At 36.8% G+C, this 17,564-nt stretch overlaps 1 protein-coding gene across 1 annotated transcript; it reads right to left on the bottom strand.

Moving 5' to 3' along the window:
- Positions 1-12,626: 12,626 nt before the first annotated feature.
- Positions 12,627-15,527, bottom strand: LOC136281279 (contactin-associated protein-like 2). Its single transcript, XM_066167682.1, has 3 exons — positions 15,282-15,527; positions 13,993-14,131; positions 12,627-13,031 (listed from the first exon to the last, which is right to left on the bottom strand). Exons 1-3 carry the CDS (start codon positions 15,525-15,527, stop codon positions 12,667-12,669), a joined length of 750 nt encoding a protein of 249 aa, XP_066023779.1. The 3' UTR covers positions 12,627-12,666.
- Positions 15,528-17,564: the final 2,037 nt, after the last annotated feature.

The following is a 17,564-nucleotide window of genomic DNA, read 5'->3' as shown; positions in this document are numbered from 1 at the left end:
TGTCGACATGGTGGCACCAATGCTTTATGACCAAGGAAGTATTCCTTAATTTTTAATGATGTAAATGTTTTTGTTAAGCAGAGAAAAAAAGATGAATAAAGATGTGTTACGTTTTTTTTCCGGAATGGCATGACACATTTAAGCTTTCTCACGCCTTTTGTGTTCAGAATAGTAAACAGAGGAGTTGTTACTTGGATAAATTTTGATCTTGTTTTAGTGAGACAGTCTAAGCAAATGCTTTTTTTCACGTGGGAAAAATATAATCCTAATCATCTTTTCATTTCGAATTTTTACCCCTGCAGGGCTGTTGAATCTTATAAAGGATTGTCGTGATACACCCTCCTAACAATGTGCGAGCGTTTACATTTATCGTTATCTAATTTCAGGCACACGTTAAAATAGCTTGTAGTGCCAAATGATTTATGCCCATCGATTATTTAACAATTACAAGTCTCAGTCTCAGTGAATTGCGTTGAATAATCCTCGAGTTGAAGTCGAGGAGATTATTCAAAAATCTTCATCATTTGTTGTTACGAGTCTGTTGAATAAGTGACTCGTTATTTTATCTTTTTCCCTTTTTTAGTTCCGAATAAGAGAAAATAAAATTAGCTGATAAATGTTTTATAGAATTATGTAACTTCCTTTGGGTACTGTTTTCCTGATTACTCCGGATAACGTGCTGGTTGGAATAGTTCAATATTTTATTGTTTTATTCGTTTTTTTTTTTATTTTTTATTCTGTTTTGTTTTGTTGTGTTTTTTTTTTTGGTTTAATTCTGTTCGTTGTATAGAGACTTTACGAGTCTGTAAATAAGTCAATCTTTTTCTACGCATTTTTTTCTTTTCTCCCATTTTTAGTTCAGGATTCAAGGAAATATAACAAAATGAAATCATTTTTACATAATCATATAATGCCAAACAGACCTTTTTTGAGCAGTGCAGTATGCAGGTAGAATTTTGATTTTAATATGTTTGCGGGTGTTTTGCTTTGTTTTGTTTTGTTCTTTTTATGAGTATTTTAATATAGTGTTTCTTATGGATATCAGTTCTGTGTACACTCATCCCCCCCCCCAGCCCACCCTACCCTTAATGGTAATTTAATACATTCCATAATAACGAAGAGGACGAACCCGTGGTTTCAAAAGGCCGTAGCTATCAAATAAGCCGCAATTCTTAAACGAAATAAACTGGTGCTCATAGCAGCAGTCTTTTTATTTTTCGAAGCACACCTCATGTTAACAACTTCTTGTGCCTCATACTTCTAAAAAACGGTTTCTGAAATCAGAATTTTGTTCTCCCCCAAAAAAAGTTTTTACTTCGTTACCTAGAGTTTGCTCATAAACGACATTTGCTTTGTAAGACGTTGATTTGCTTTCATCCATTGGGAATTGGTAGTAAATACGGATACTTGAGCCCTTGCTCTTGTTCTTTTCTTTATCTGCATGATTGAAAAATCTTTATTAGAATTCACAAAACTACAAAATTGTTATTTATGATTCTCAGAGGTAAGAAACATATCATTTCAGATTTTTCACCAACTGCAACAGCAGGTGGCATTGATAATGTGCAAAGTTGACCTGCAACCCTTGACAGCATTATCTCCATGATGAGTAGTAATCATTGACAAAGATGATAAATGAGATATATCGCGCGATAAAATCAAAATGTGGCGCGATAAATGGAAATTATAAATGAAAAATTATCGCGCGATTGGCTGTCACGCACGTTGTTTCCGAAAAAGACGAGAATGGCTGCAACAGTTGCAAAGTACTTTCTTAACAGGGTTGGCGATAGAGAAGTGACATCTAGAAATTTACAAACCTGCAATGTAATCAGAAAGATTAGATAATCCACACTTGTTCTCAGACACTAACAGCCATCTCTGAAAGTGTCTCGTACGATTTCGCAAAATCAAGGTTTACTGTACTGATTCACAGAGCCATGTGTCGTAGAAGTATTGCAAAGGAATACTCAATGATATTTTCACGAAAATAAAACTAACTATTGTCTTAAAAATATGCTTCCTTAACTGTTGCAGCCTTTGTCGTCCATTGAAACAACGTGCGTGATAGCCGATCACGGGCGACCTAGCAAGTTTCCCATTTATCGCGCGATAAAGTTGAATTTTATCAGAATCCAATTACCCCTCCTACGGAAAATTTAAACTTTATTGACGCCTACAAAACGAATTTGCTCTGTTCCAAGTTGTAAAATCTTTTTTCATATTGTAACGTCTTTCGATGGATTCAAGGATTAACAGATGCAATTGGAATGAATTCCTCCGCGCGAATGGCTCAGTGTTTTATTGTTCTAAGTTTAAATGACAATAATTCCACTTTCTCATCCAAACTTATTCTCAGTTAGGAAAAGGACGGTGCAACCTTTTACTTCATAAAAGCAATAAATATTTCCCCATACGTTGATATTACGCAACATAACGGTTTAAGTTTCTTAAAATCTCAAAGGGGTCGAACTGCAAATGAAGTGAAAAGTACAAAGCTTGAGGTAACCGTTAAGAATATCTGTAGAGCGGTATTATCAGACTAAAATCTGGCTTCGACCAGCCATCATTACGGAAAAAAAATGTAAGATTACACCAAATGAATAGAACAGGGAGTTGGAAAATTAAGAAAAACAACCAATAATGACGACCTATTTTCAATTTAGAAGTGTGTGCGTGTGTGCGTGTGTGGGGGTGTGCGTGTGTGTGTACGTGTGCGCGTGTGTGTGTGTGCGTGTGTGCGTGTGTATGCGTGTGTGAGTGTGAATGTGTGTGACCAAAGGAGCCAGAAGCATCGAATTTTTCGCTAATTAACAAACAAAAAAATCAATTTTTTTTTGTTTTTGTTTTCACTTACCTTGCTCATGATTCAGAAATATCTCAGCTCCTCAGTTTATTTGATTGGAAGACCATCACCCGTGGTCTCAATTCTCCCGCGCAGCCTCAATGAAATATCTTCAGTCGAATATTACATACATTTTTGCAGCAAACGATAGGAAAAGTATCAATGGAGAATACTTTCACTGAGTCGTTTCTAAGACAATCATTAAAAAAACCGTTGCGTTTCAGCAGCGCCAGAGCAAATCACATTCCATAACAAGGGGATTAGACCAAAAACCACATCCTACATAATTTATGACACAAGCATCTTGGTTAGCGAACGTCATTATCTTGCAGAATTAAATAAATGAAATTAAGTCAGGTTTGTGGCGTTCGACAAAAATCATCCTTTTTGAGTTTTTGTTTCTGACTACAAATAAGGTTCATGAGAAATGTTATGCCAAAGGTTTGCAAAACCGAAGACTTATATGTGTTGTTCAACCATCAGAGGCGCGGAAATTTCAATTAAGAGAATTTTTATATTTTACCAACATATTTGTTATGTAGTACTAACACCTATTGTCTATAACTTGGGGTAAGAAATAATCACTATTCTTGTAAGCAGTAAGATTGGTTCGATTAATGACTGAGCACTAGAAACCTCAAAAGCTAAGAATTGGATTCTGTCCAAAAAGTCCCGCCAGAGCGATAATGAAGAAAATCTAATATCCAAATATGGTCCTCCAGTGATGCTGAATTTTCTCCAGACTTATTAAAAAAAATGACTACGGTTTTGTAAACAGATTAGGCAAGGAGTAAGTACTTTATTGACGCCATGTATAGAGTAGAGCTAGAATCGTAATTCATGTAATTTCTTAACATTACGATTGAAAATTATGTATAAATTCGAGATATTCTGCATAAAATAAAGAAGATAAGTTAAAAATGCCATCCCTTTCACATTGCGCTTTCACACGCCAGTTCATGAAGTCCTCACGGGATAAACTTGGACCTAACAATGCGCTTTAGAGCCAGGACGACGTTGCTAAGGAGTGCCTAAGCTATGAGTCGGTCTTTTAAAGAATTTGCTGCCCACTTAACAGTTTAAACACAGGGTGATCGCGAAAAAGTCTATTCAAGAGACGTAAGACTGAAAACTGACATTCAGGCTTTCATCAAAATATTGCTGCAGAAATGTCACAAGCTCTTTGGCCAAGCTGCAAACACGATTAGGTGTACGAGTCTTGTTGACATCTAGTAATAATAGTAATGATAATGATAATAATAATAATAATTTATTTAAATAGCGTTATTGCTATCGCTATCCAATAGCGCTTTATAATGACTGAAATGCATGGTAACTCATAGTAATATCTACCATGAGAACCAACTTTCAAACACAAAGTTTTCTTGAATACCAATAAGGAATGTGCAATAACAGAGGTTGCAGGAGGTAATTAAATCCATAGGAAAATGAGCCGTGATTATAAACCGAAATTAACTGAACGTGGCAACAGCCAGTACCAGGTTCTTGCATAACTTAGAAGGGGTACCAGGGTTTTCCATCAAGTAAATAATCACGGCCATAGGATGGCGGTAAGGTATAGTTGTCTTTCTCTAACCTTAGGTGACTATAAATACAGTTGGTGCAAATCTGATTGTCTTCCCAATAGTAAGAATAAAACTAATGCGTTACAACTCTATATTGTACCCACGCGTATTTTCTGTAGAAATCTAATTAAATAAGGGAAAAGCTACTAGTATATAATCATCACCACCGCCTACAACTTGGCCACTGCCACTGCCTTCTTCACCACCTTCGTCACCGCCATCGCCACCATTACCACCACCACCACCTCCGCCTTCGCCTCCACCACCACCGCCGCCACGGGCGAGATCAACTTGACAGATATTTTCTGTAGCCATTTCTAAACAGAGATAAATGTTTTCATGTGTTAAAGGTTCAGGCTGGAACAAGAGATGTGTTATCGTTTTTTAAAATTAACAACAGTCTAAGATGAAAAACTGTATTTCTCAGGCATTGATATCTGATTAAAATTTTGCTGATTTAGAAAACCAGCCAGCAACTGATTTTCTCCTGAGCTGTGCCAGCCTCTAACATTCCGAAATACACTGGGTGAAGGAGGCTAGTTTAAAAATGTCGTCAAGCTGTATTGGTGAGCTTACCTGCTTCGCACTTTATCGCCATATCATAATTTTTCTAAGGATTAAAACAAATTGATATATTAGGATGCAATTCACGGGTATTTCCTATCATTGTAGCTAAACTTGCAGTATGTCTGTTTTTTTTTTCCTTTTACATTTTTTGGTTTTTCCTATCTTAGTTTCTATAAGAAACATTATGTAAGTTGTAAGATGGAACTTTGCATACTCACAGTTTTCATTCTACCTTCATGAGTCTTAAGATTTGTCAAAACTTATCATTTTATAGTTTTTTTTTCGCATTTGTTATCCAGCCAGGGTCATGACCATATCAGCTTTTTAATCGAGTATAATGAATCCGTCCAATAGTACCGCTTTGTTTACCATCGAAACTTGCAATTCTATCGCATGCACATGAGACGTCTATTAATTCTCCGTCCAAAGACTCAAACAATTATTGAAAGAATATGCACATAACATTAAAGCTCATGAAAACACATCTACGCGGGGGAGGGGTATATGCGGGGTATTAGATCTTTCAGCCTTTTTTTTTTCTTGCAATTTTTTTTTGAACTGTCTAATATAAGTTCTTGTCAATCTTAAAAATATGAATCTGATGTTAAATTGTAAAGTATCCTAAAATTGACATTTGTTTTTCCCTTGGGAGCGAGGGGTAAGACTTCTTACCTCAATACCCAAGTATAGAAAGTCATCCATAGGTTTTATATCGTTCGGATGTTTTAATTGGTCCGAGTCACTCAGCTGACACAGGACTTTATCATTCCTTGCTTGGCCTATGTTGATCGATCGACACCTTTGTTCCATGATACATCGATTTTTGCAGTGATTATTCATGTGTGGTCCAATGATTAAGGTAATATTCGCAAAGACATGACCCACCAAAGCAAAGCCATTGCTTGGTTCTTGAAACTTGACACGTCTACAGATTAAAGAAAATTTTAAAATGTCTTTTCGATTAGCTTTACAACCTCGACATAAACCAGCTTTAGCTACTGAAGCGTTAATGCAAGCTCATTAAAACTTTTCCTAGTCAATAGTTCCCTTCTTGTTGAAACATCAAGAGGACACGAAGATTTCCAGATTATTTGATTAAGCAAATATTTTTATTAATTAAACGCCTGAAGTTTCCATTGCCCTTAAAGATAAAAGTTTTGAGAGATTTCAAATATTGAGAGTGAAAAGAGTTGAAAAAAAATTAAAACATATACTCCTTACAGTCTCCTTCTTTACCCTTTTGTGTGAGCTTTGGTTATTACGATGTTGCCAGCTAGGATTTTCAAATTAGAGATTTTCTAGTTGAAATAGATAAAAATAGCTTATAACGTTTTATGACTGAGACTTGGGAAAAACTGAGGTCGACCATTATTAACTTACAGTAATTTTTGAAACCTCAAATGTAAAAACAATCGAACAATCTTTTTTTATTGTAATTATTATCTACCTTTAGGAAATGCCGAACTTTACCTACCTTGGTTTGCAGTCGCACGGCTGTGAAAGCAACTTCCTATTAGGGAAAACAGATACAAAAAAGTTTCATTCTAGACATCTCGCCTGTACAGAAATTTCATTCGCTCATTCCAAGGAAAACTGCATTTTTTGGTGGTTGTATCATTTTCAAAAACGTTCATCTCCCAACCGTGGATGATTAAATCTGAGATTTGGTGTTGACATGGAGGCACCAACGCTTAATGACTAAGAAAGCACTCCTTAATTTTTAATACGAAAATGTTTTTGTTAAGCAAAGAAAAAAGATGCATAAAGATGTCTGAGATTTCTTTTCCTACATTGAATGACATATATATGCTTTCTCACGCCTTTCGTGTTGAGAATAGTATACAAAGGAGTTATTATTGTGATCAATTTTTGACCTTGTTCCAGGGAGACATGCTATAATCTCATAGTCAGTAGCCCATACTGTTAATTAGTCTAAACAAATACTTCTTTTTCACGTAGGAAGAAAAGAAAATCCTTGACTTACCAGGAATAGGAGAGAAAACATATTTTAATTTCGAGTTTCCACCCCTCCCTCCCTGCAGGGCTGTTAAATCTTATAAAGGTATGTCGTGAGACACCTTCATAACAACATGTTAGCGTCCCCACTTATCGGTGTCTCCTCTCAATAACACATGGAAATAGTTTGTAGTGCCAAATCATTTATGTCCATCTATTATTTATCAGTAATATTATTCGCTTCAGTCTCAATGAATTTTGTTGAATAATCCCGGAGTTGAAGTCGAGGGAATTATTCAACAATCTTCATCTTCATCATTTGTTGTTACAAGTCTGTAAATAATTTACTTGGTATTTTATCGTTTACCTTTTTTAGTTCAGGATTTAAGGAAATAGAACAAGGTGATTTTATGTAATTCTATAATGTCAAAAAGACCTTGTTTTCCAGCCATGTCACGGTGTGCAGGTAGCATTTGGATTTTTAGTAATTTGTGGGTGTTTTGCTTTGTTTGGTTTTGTTTTGTTGTTGTTTTTTTTATGAGTATTTTTGTGTAGTATTTCTCATGGTATATATAGTTGTTATTTATTCCCTCCCATCCCCCATGGTAACTCAATACATTCCAGTCTTCGTAGCTTTTAAAGCACACTATCGTGTTACCAACACAATGTGACTCATTTGGATGATGTCCATTTAGTCAGCGGGGTGATATGATGTTACAACGGCGTTTACTGATACAGGCTTTTCGCATCTGAGTACCCACCGGTGGGTTCTTGACATGAAAAAAGGGAATAAAAGAAATATATTCGCGACTATGATCTTGGGCAAAAAAAGACTCGTAAATCGGCGCATTAAATTTAATAAATTCAATAAATATATAGTACTTCCACAAAACGGTCTCTGATCAAAACTCTACTCTCCCATTAAAAAGTTTTAGCTTCGCTGCTCAAAGTTTGCTCGTAAATAAAATTTGCTGATTGAGAAGCTAAAGTCTTGGCACTGTTCAAGAAGGATGATGAAACTGACAAACAGAGCTATGGACCAACTATGCGTCTCAGGAAAATTGATTGAACAGATTGTTGCCACCACAATAACAACTCATATTTCGGAACATAATCTTGGCCATTCTCACCAGTGGGCCTAAAAAAAGTCACCCAACCGAATTGTTGTTGGTAAAAATGATCGGGAACTGGAGAAGTCCACTGGATAAAAATCTAGTGGTTGGCATCGTCTTTGATGACGTCCGCAAGGCTGTTGATTCTATCTCTCATCATGTCCTGCTGAATAAGTTGCAAGCATTCGGTTTTGCTGGCGATCTATGGTGCTGGATTGAAGATTATTTAGATGACCGCTCTCGAGCTTCAGTCGGTTTTAGTCGGTTTTCAGTCCGAAACTTTACCTGTGAAGTTTGGCGTGCCACAGGGATCTGTTTTGGGACATACCCTGTTTTCGTTGTTTTGCAACGATCTGCCTGATATAGTTGAGGATTGTGATGCTGATATAGTTGAGGATTGTGATGGAGAAATTCATATCTATGCTGACAACATTAAGCATTAAGATTTACGTGATTGCGTCTTCCCCCGATATGGTTGTTTTTGCCTTGAACGTCATCCTTCAGAAGTTGTATGACTGGTGCTGCCTTAACCGCCTCGTACCCCCCCCCCCCCCCCGGTAGAACTGAGTACATGATGAGTGTACATCCGGTCAAGTCGACCAGGTGTTTAGGCAACGAAATTAACAGTGATCTTAATTGGAACGTTCACGTAAAAGAGTTTATTAGTCCTTTTCATAAAAATTGAATCTTCCTAGATATTTGTATTTCTTATCAAGTAATTTTACTATCTGTTACCTATGGGTTGGTTGTATTCCTGAGGCAAATCGCTCTTTGATGAGCTGAAGAGGATACACGTACGTGCCTCAAAGATCATCTATGGCCTGGATTGGTACAAACCCAACGATTAGGTCTTAGTCCTAAGCAAGTGGCCCACGGTTAAAGGTTTATGCGAATATAGATTATTTATGTTGGCACACGACTGTTTTTATAACTTCTTCCCCGTTCCTATTATGAAGCTATTTCCGAAATATGAATTACCTTTTGTGACCAAAACCAAATACTGAAATTCTACGCAAGTCCACTTGTTACAAAGTCGTATCTCTTTGGAATTCTCGTGACAACCGTGCGCGTGCAATCTCAAGCAAAAGCTTATTTAAAAATTTTCTTAAACGCAGAACTTCATGCGAATAAATTAGTTTACAAACACATTATAATTTTTTTTAAAAATAGGTTAGATCTTTTTTTAAATTTCAATTAGGTTTATCACTTTTTATTCACTTTATTCACATTCACTTCATAATAGGTTAGATCTTTTTTTAAATTTCAATTAGTTTTAAAGCTTTTTATTCACTTGTAAACTTTGTTTTAACTTCAAAATACACGACCACATCAGCTCCGCTGTAATTTTTATCGTGTTTAAATAAATGTTGTTGTCGTTGTTAAGACGTTGATTGAAATTGCTTAATCCGTTGGGAATTGGAACCAAAGTAGTTCTCTCGACTTCCCGTTGAAAAAAATTTTTTTTTTGCCCACGAAAAGGGGTTAGGACACGTGGTTCACAACAAAAGAAAGTTAATACCTTCATGGTAAATTAAGTTCAGTTCAATAACAATCTGCTGGCAGCTTTTACGACAAATGGCGTTAAACACTCTGTCCCTCTTCACTGTCATACATTTTCCCACGTGACTCGGTGTCAACAAGTACTTTCACCGCATTTCCAATGTTTCCCAAAGAATAATGATTGTAGATATATGAAAATCATATATATGCGCTGCGGTGAAGAAACGAAAATAAGAGATCCTCGCAGCTATGAACATTACTGAGCTAGTAGCTGAAATAAGACCAAAGAGTTCCGATGTTTAATTAGACCATATCAATTTCCATTTCGAGGCTAGAATGATCAGAACGAAACTAAATTAACTCGTGCTTGAGGATTTCGCTGAATAGCTGGTTATAGTTCAAATGACTCCATACGTCACCCGGTAGTCCAGGAAAGAAGTCAGGACTGAAATACCCGCAGCGATTACAATCTTTCCTTTCCCGAATCAAGTAAACATTATAAAAGATGATAACCTTCGATTCTAATTCGTTATATCAACTAATTTTGGTTTCACTTAAAATCACCCGCGAAACAGATTATATGACAAGGAAAAATTAGCATAACACGTCACTCATCAAGCTGGGTTTGATGGTCGCAGGGAAATGTCGAGTTTGTCGTTCATAAGCGTTGTGGTCCATTCAGCGTAAAATCATTAACGATGGAAGAAAATTTGCAGAAAGGAAGGCTACTTCATCGCGTTCCGTGCGCTAAATCTCGGGAGAAACTGCAAGAATTCTTTCAGAGTGTTGCGTGTTGTTCTGTAAATAACACTGAGACGTATTTTAACTTGTTTGTGTGTTATTTTAAGCCATGCAATACGTCTGTAATAACCAGAGTGCCAAATTTTATTCTTTAGTTTTGATCTTTTCCACACTGTGTATTGCTCATGACGTGACATTTCAACGAAAATTACCAAGAAGGCGCTTCCGACCCTTTGTTTACTTTGTAAGTCACGCAAGCGCGCAAGCGTTACGACCGATCACGTTTACGCAACGTTTTAGGACAACTCGGCATTTATTCTCCATTCGATTGTTATGAAAACCTAAAATCCTCAATGCAGAAGATAAAAAACGAAGTTTGAACAGTCAAAAGGAGATCTCGGCCAATTTTCAGAATTTGTAAATAATCTTTGAAACGAGTGCAGTTGAGCAAACGCATGGATTTGCGTTGTTTTTAAGATGTTGGTGGATGAAATTTAGAGATATAACTGCGAGTTTGAGGCGAACGGTGACCTCATTGGCGTATAAACTGTGCATTGATATGCTTTTTTAGCCCGTTTAACGCGTGCATTTTGAGAATTATTTGGTACAAATTGGTGAGTTTGGATATGCAGGTAAAGTTCGACGAGAAGGTCCGTTATCATCGCGCTTGTATGAAAAATGTTCAGGTGAAGTCTCCATATTTTTTCAGTGAACTAGCTGAATACATTTTGTAACTTGTAGCAAGGAATTCCGTGAGCTATAGGAAATAGGAAATAGAGCAGTGAAGTTAAAACCGAAGAATTGTTTATGCTTATTAACACATTTTCATAGAATTGTAATGAATTAAGTTTCTTTGTTTGAGAAATTTCTCTCTCCAACATTGAACAGAGGCTCTAACGTCCGCCGTGGAATGATCAATTTAAAAAAGTAATTCGTTATTTATTGCGACATTTAAACAGGCTGGCTCTGTTCTGCTTTAGAGCTAGTTTAAACAGGAATGGGAGCTGACATTAAGAGCTACGTCTCCTTCTCTCTGAGAGAAGTGCACCCTTTAACAAGTTCAAAGGATTACGGTCAAGGGAACGGGGCCAAAGGTTTATCGTCCTTAGGGACAGTCAAAGGTTTACCGTCCTCTCCGAGAAGGCTAGAGTGTCTTACCATTTATCAATGGTTCTAACAAAGACTACTAGTTCTCCTCAGTTATTTCAAGACCATGAGTGTTAGTCCGGTCTGGGGCTTGAACCCTCAATCTCCCGCACGGGAGTCCAGCGCTCTACAACATGAGCTAACTAAGTGCAATTGAAAGAATGAATCTAACGCTACGAAGTGCTTTATTAACCCAAGAAGAGTCAAAACGTTTTACATCAAAAGTATCGATCTAAACGTCATAAGGGTAACTCTTTTCAAGAAAGCTTGATTTATATCGAATTGTTTTTGTGTTTAGAATTATGTGATAAAATCTACCTATAAGCTGTCGTAAATGTATTGCAAATAACATACCCTTTCGAAATTTGTCTTCAAAAACAACAAAGTTCGACACCCCGAAGCCACCAATTTGAAAACAATTAAATTATTATCTGGTTGTAAATATCAGGACATGAACTACATTAGTAAATCAACTGATTCATTCATTTGTTTGTTTGTTTGCTTGTTTAAAGGTCTTTCATAGAAGGAAATAAAACGTGAGACCCTGTTACAAGAAAGTATTATTGGTAGGCGGTCATGTTGCTAAGCAAGGTTCAAAATGGCGGCGAACAATACTAAATTTTTTGCCACTTCAAAGTTTTAGAAAGTAAATTTTATCAAATTAACAAGTTTTTGCGAAGCTTAAAACACGTGCAGTGTCATAATTGTGCGAAAGATTTTTTGATGAGGAAGGTGGAGCAATACATTTTAAGACGGTCTCAATGGGATTAAACGTAAGCCGTTAACTGGAGAAATTAACGTGAAAAGATAGAGGGGCCGCAGCCAGGATAAAACATCTTATGAAATTTAAAAAACGATCTCTGACTAAAACTTTTAAAAATACGAGCTTTCGGCTGTTTGCGCTACAGCCTTCAACGGGTAAAATGAAAAAAGGTAGGTAGGTTTTTTACCTTTTTATTTATTTTTTACCTTCATATGGAGAAATTAAGCCGCTTAGCATACAAATGAGATGCTAACCGTTAATTGTAAGAAAAGTGAACTGTTTCAAGTGATCTATTAGCGGTAAAATGGCCTAAAGTTCAACCGTGAGCAGAAAAAGCCATCACCCCATTGAGACCCTCTTTTTGGAAGCATGCTTCCCCCTCACAGTACATTTTTGCCACCCTTCCCCTGTTTCGCTTTCTTTCTTTCGCTGCTAAAGCACAGCGAATGTTTATTCTCCACAATATCGTCCACAACTATTTGGTTTTACCAGTCCATATGAAAAAAAATCGCCACAATTCTTCACCGATATAAATTTCTGATCACCACAGCAGTCGTTCTCAGAAGTAAAGCACACCCTCATGTTTACTACACCTTGCGTCACATTAGGGTGATGTCCATCCAGCCATCCGGGTCTATCAGCATTGCAGTGAGATTGAGGAACACAGGCTGTTGGCATTTGAGTACCAGCTGGTTCCTTAAAACGGAACCATCTTTTTTCGGATGTTAAATTACTTTGGTCACAATGGCCGCCTGGACCCTTGAAGGTTTTCTTCCTTTTCGTCTGATTTAGCACATCATGATTATAGCAGGGGTCTATGGATTAAATAACAATTATTTCATGAACGTGCGTCATAGCAGGGTCTATGGATTAAGTAACAATTAGCCCATGGGCGTGCGTTGGATATGAGATGGTAAATAACCAACAAGGCGTCTAGCGTCGAATTGGCTTTCACCAATCTTATCTCCAACAGGCGCGGACAGAATAATGTTTTCATTTAATTTCATTCACTCCTTAATGCTTGAATATTTGGAGCCTTTTTCAGCTCCTCGACAGTTGGCGCGATACAAATCCATATAAAGTGACCTTGAATATGATTTGAGAACCGGCGTTCATCAGACCAATCTGAACACTAAAAATGCAGTATTCGAGGCAGAAAATTTTATAAATGAATTTATCATTTGCTTGTTTCAAATACCCAGTTTACCTTATTTATCAACCACTAAACGGAGAGGTGCCATAAACGGCCTCGCATCTGAGTACTTAACTTTTCAAAATTTGAAATCGATCGAATACTTCTCTAAACCTTCCGAGATTCTATAAACAAAAGGTTATTGTGACTAACTATCTCCCAATAGATTTCGCTATGGCTGTACTATTCTCTGAAATGTGTCACAAGTTGGGCTATAGAATCTCCAAAGGAAATTCTTCCAAAATTACCAGGTCAGTATTGAAATGCACAGCAATAATAGTAAACAATAAAGCAATCAGATTTTAAGGATGCTTTATTGTATATTGTGGACTTTGTCTCAAACCTGATTGAACTTGACGGTGGGTAAGTTGAGAATGCTACTTTCACTACTACAGCTGCATCTGATACAACTTATTCGAACTCTACCGCTACAACTACTACTAATGCAACTACTAGCACACTACAATTACAACTACAACTACTACTACTACTACCACTACCACTACTATTACTATTAACACTACCACTACTACTAAAACTAGTACTCTACGTCATTGAAAATGTCAAGAAGATGACATGCTTACCATCGAATCCATAAACCTCCACTTTTAGGCAATTGCAGACATGCTGTAAACTTGGAATAAAGCGAACATGCCTCGCAGACACTGTCTTTGGAAGCTTGTGTTGGTCAACTGTAATATTTTTGCCCAACCTGTCAAATTGCTTCGGAACAAAAGGAAAGATCAAGTAAAAGTGATGAGTGATTACTCTTTAATATTTTTATAAACGATCATTGTTTTGATTTGATTAATGTTTTCATTCCTAAAAGGTATTAGCTAATTTTTATCGCGATACTGTAAAATTTTAGAGGAAAGAGAGGTTATGTAATGTTTAAAAAACGAGCAGGAGTGTTTTATCGGGTTTTTGACCCGATAAAACACGTGCAGCGAGTTTTTTGAACGGCTTCAAAAACATTCTTGGAAAAGCGTGTGTCAAGAGAGTTCATAACAATTATGCTTTTGTGAACGTTAGAAATTAGCATACGCATACGCATACGTAAATAGGGAGACTACTGGCAAAAGGTCAAACGCAGAGATTAGCGAAAACGAGTTGGAGTCACTTCTGCCAACTGATATTGAGTTCGAAGTTTCAGATGATGTATTGTCTAATATGCCTTTACCAGATTACTGTACTAATGGAATAGAGAATTTTTCCAGATGTGTATTTCACAACTGTACTATTAATTTGGTGCAAAAGTAAATTTACTGTGTGAAATTTGTTGAAAGAACATTAAATATGTTCCCACCATTTGTTGTGTCAGTTTCTGTGTTGATAATTAATTAATATTCATAAGTCACGCGCAGTGTCTTTATATCTGATAAAACACCACATACTAATAAGGATGAGGTTTATCTATATAAAGTCACTGCACGTGATGTATTATCTACCATTTGATAGGTTGATGGGCTTATGAATTATTAATGAGTTTTTGAAGTATATATGAATGTATTCAGACAGTGAAGTTGAATTGACTGCAACACGAAGGTACGTCATCACGGCAAATCAGTGTTCATTAAAATGGCTCTCATAGCAGGATTTGGTCATACCCTCTTAACCAAGTAATGTAAATGGAAACTCTAACGATAATTCAGGTCATAGCGAGGTTCTTGTGTGCCATGAGTCCTACATGCTGGTAGGATTATTCATTACTTACGGTTATTGCAGATTATTGCGACTTTTTATAGTATCTCTTGTCACAAACTTTCTATTGAAACAACCAGTTATGCCGTCGCCAACCAGAATAATAATACTTATCATAACTTTTTCTTTTCTAGAACTCTTTACAATCCACTGAGTCACTAAATCACCATACCATGATGGAGCCATCTTCTTGTTCGTAAGGCACCCACTGTGTTCCATTATTTGAGAATGACAGGCTGAATTTGGTAATCCAGCCGTCTGCACCTCCTTGCGTTGCAACAGCACAAATATCGATTGTTCGATTGAAATCAATCTGGAGCCAGTCCTGGGAACTAGCATTTCCCGCACACCAACCTGTCCCGTTTAGCCGACCATGAGAGGCCTGATGAGATTCATCTAAGTGCGAAGACGCTCTCATCTGATGATTAGAGATCACGTTGGGATTGGCAACACCAATAGGGTTGTCGAAGCAGTCGTTGACAGGATCTATGCAAGCATAAACGTACTTTCATCTCTTTACATTTTAGCAGGTTTGCACAGATAATTTGGCCCTGGGTTAGGTTGACCATTTCATTAAACCATGTTCATTTGTGGGCAGTTCTTACCTTCAGTTTTGTCTGAAAACAGTACTTACGAGGTCTCCACCCTTGTACAAAACACAAACCCAGCTCAACTTCTAATTCTAGATTGATACTGGTCGGTTTTCAACAACCTAGCCTTGTGTTGTAACCAATTTTGTGCTTTAAGTTAGCACGACACAGTTTTTCCGAAATTGAAAAGAGGTTAAGTGGTCACATGAAGTCCATCGTAGTCGTTCAACATAAACACCATCACCATTCCTCATAAAATCAAATGACAGCAAGGCAATATGAGGGGCTTTAGAATGGTCTAACAAATATCACTCTGTAATTTTTATTTCACTTTAAACAGTTTCACTTTCTGTCAAGACGTCAATTCAGCACAGGTCCTCCCATTTTCAAATATGTATTACAAACAGTCAAGAGTTGGTCTCTTCGTTACGCCCATATAACACACTTAACTATATATGTATATATATATATATATATATATATATATATATAATTGTGGGAAATTGTAGCAAATGCTTGGAAAGTGCTCAATACACATGAGTGTAGAGCGAAATATATATATATATATATATATATATATATTATATACCCTTTTGTATAACAGGGTAATTTGGTATTATTACTCAGTTGATAACGTAAATTGGCCATCGTAAAGTGTATGGAGAAACGTGAGAAGTTCTGATCTTCAGTGGAGGAATTGTGGGTTGTATGTGTGTGTTTATATGCAGAAAATCAAGCTACGCTATTGGTGAGAGTATGGTGACGAGAAAACAAGAATTAATTAGTTGAATGAAAAGCGTTCGTTGATACCGTGGGGATTAAGAGTGTTGATTTGGAAGATAAATTTTTGTTCCAGAGGTTTGCGGCTTTACGAACTGCCAAGATGTAGGGAAGGGCCGCAAATTGCCATATGATGCTTAGAATGATTTGGGAGATGAAAGTGTTTAACGACTGGTTTGAATGCTTTATTGATATTTATGTTATCACTCAGTTGATAGTACTTTACTATTCTGGAGTATGTCTTACTTGTACATCTGTCTCCCTGTCGGTCAAAGGGACAGACACAGCCGTAATGTCCAATCAGATCTTGACACGTCCCTTTTGAGCATGGGTTGCTTGAGCATTCGTCCACTATATCTAAATTAGGGAACGGCAGGAGAAAATAAATTATCTCCTACGATCATTATCTATCGCCATTAGTCACCCAGAAGAGGGGTGAGGTGGGAGAATATTGGTTCCCTCACGACAAAACTTACCTGATCCCTTCATAATTGATTCGCAGTATTACTATGACCCTCCCCCTCCCCCTCCCCCTTTATACTTATACGACGACTGATATCCCCTCCTTTCCCCCTGAAAACCATGTATCCTCCCCCCGCCAAGGATTCCTTCATTTCATGTTTCCTTGGGGTGGTTGGGAAGTTGTGGTGGATATCATTACAATTCCTGGTTTTTTATATTATTAAGATTATTATTTAGGTTGTGGGGGGGTTTGGAAAGTTGAATAAATTATTACAATTGGTGCTTGTATCATTCTTATCATTTTTTGAAATTTTTTAGGAAGACGTGTTCGATATGATAACTTTTTTATACTCGTTATTTCCATCAGTCAATTGACTACAATGAAAATAAACATATTTTTTTAAAAAAAACTTTTTTTCGTGATTTTCGCTATGTGGTAAACTTCATGCATCATACACTATTCAACACACACGCCCTAGCTATACTGACCAGTTTCACAGTACATTCCAGAGCTCCCCTCGACACACTGACAGGTGTAATTATTTTTTCCATTTTTGCAAGTGGCTCCGTTTAAACATTCATGCCCGTGGCAGTAGTTTTTTACTACAACAAAATCAAAATTA

Source organism: Pocillopora verrucosa, chromosome 5, assembly GCF_036669915.1.
Source record: "Pocillopora verrucosa isolate sample1 chromosome 5, ASM3666991v2, whole genome shotgun sequence".
In the NCBI taxonomy this organism is placed as follows: Eukaryota; Metazoa; Cnidaria; class Anthozoa; order Scleractinia; family Pocilloporidae; genus Pocillopora; species Pocillopora verrucosa.
The sequence above is the reverse complement of the archived record's forward strand: the minus strand, read 5'-3'. Positions and strand labels throughout refer to the sequence as shown.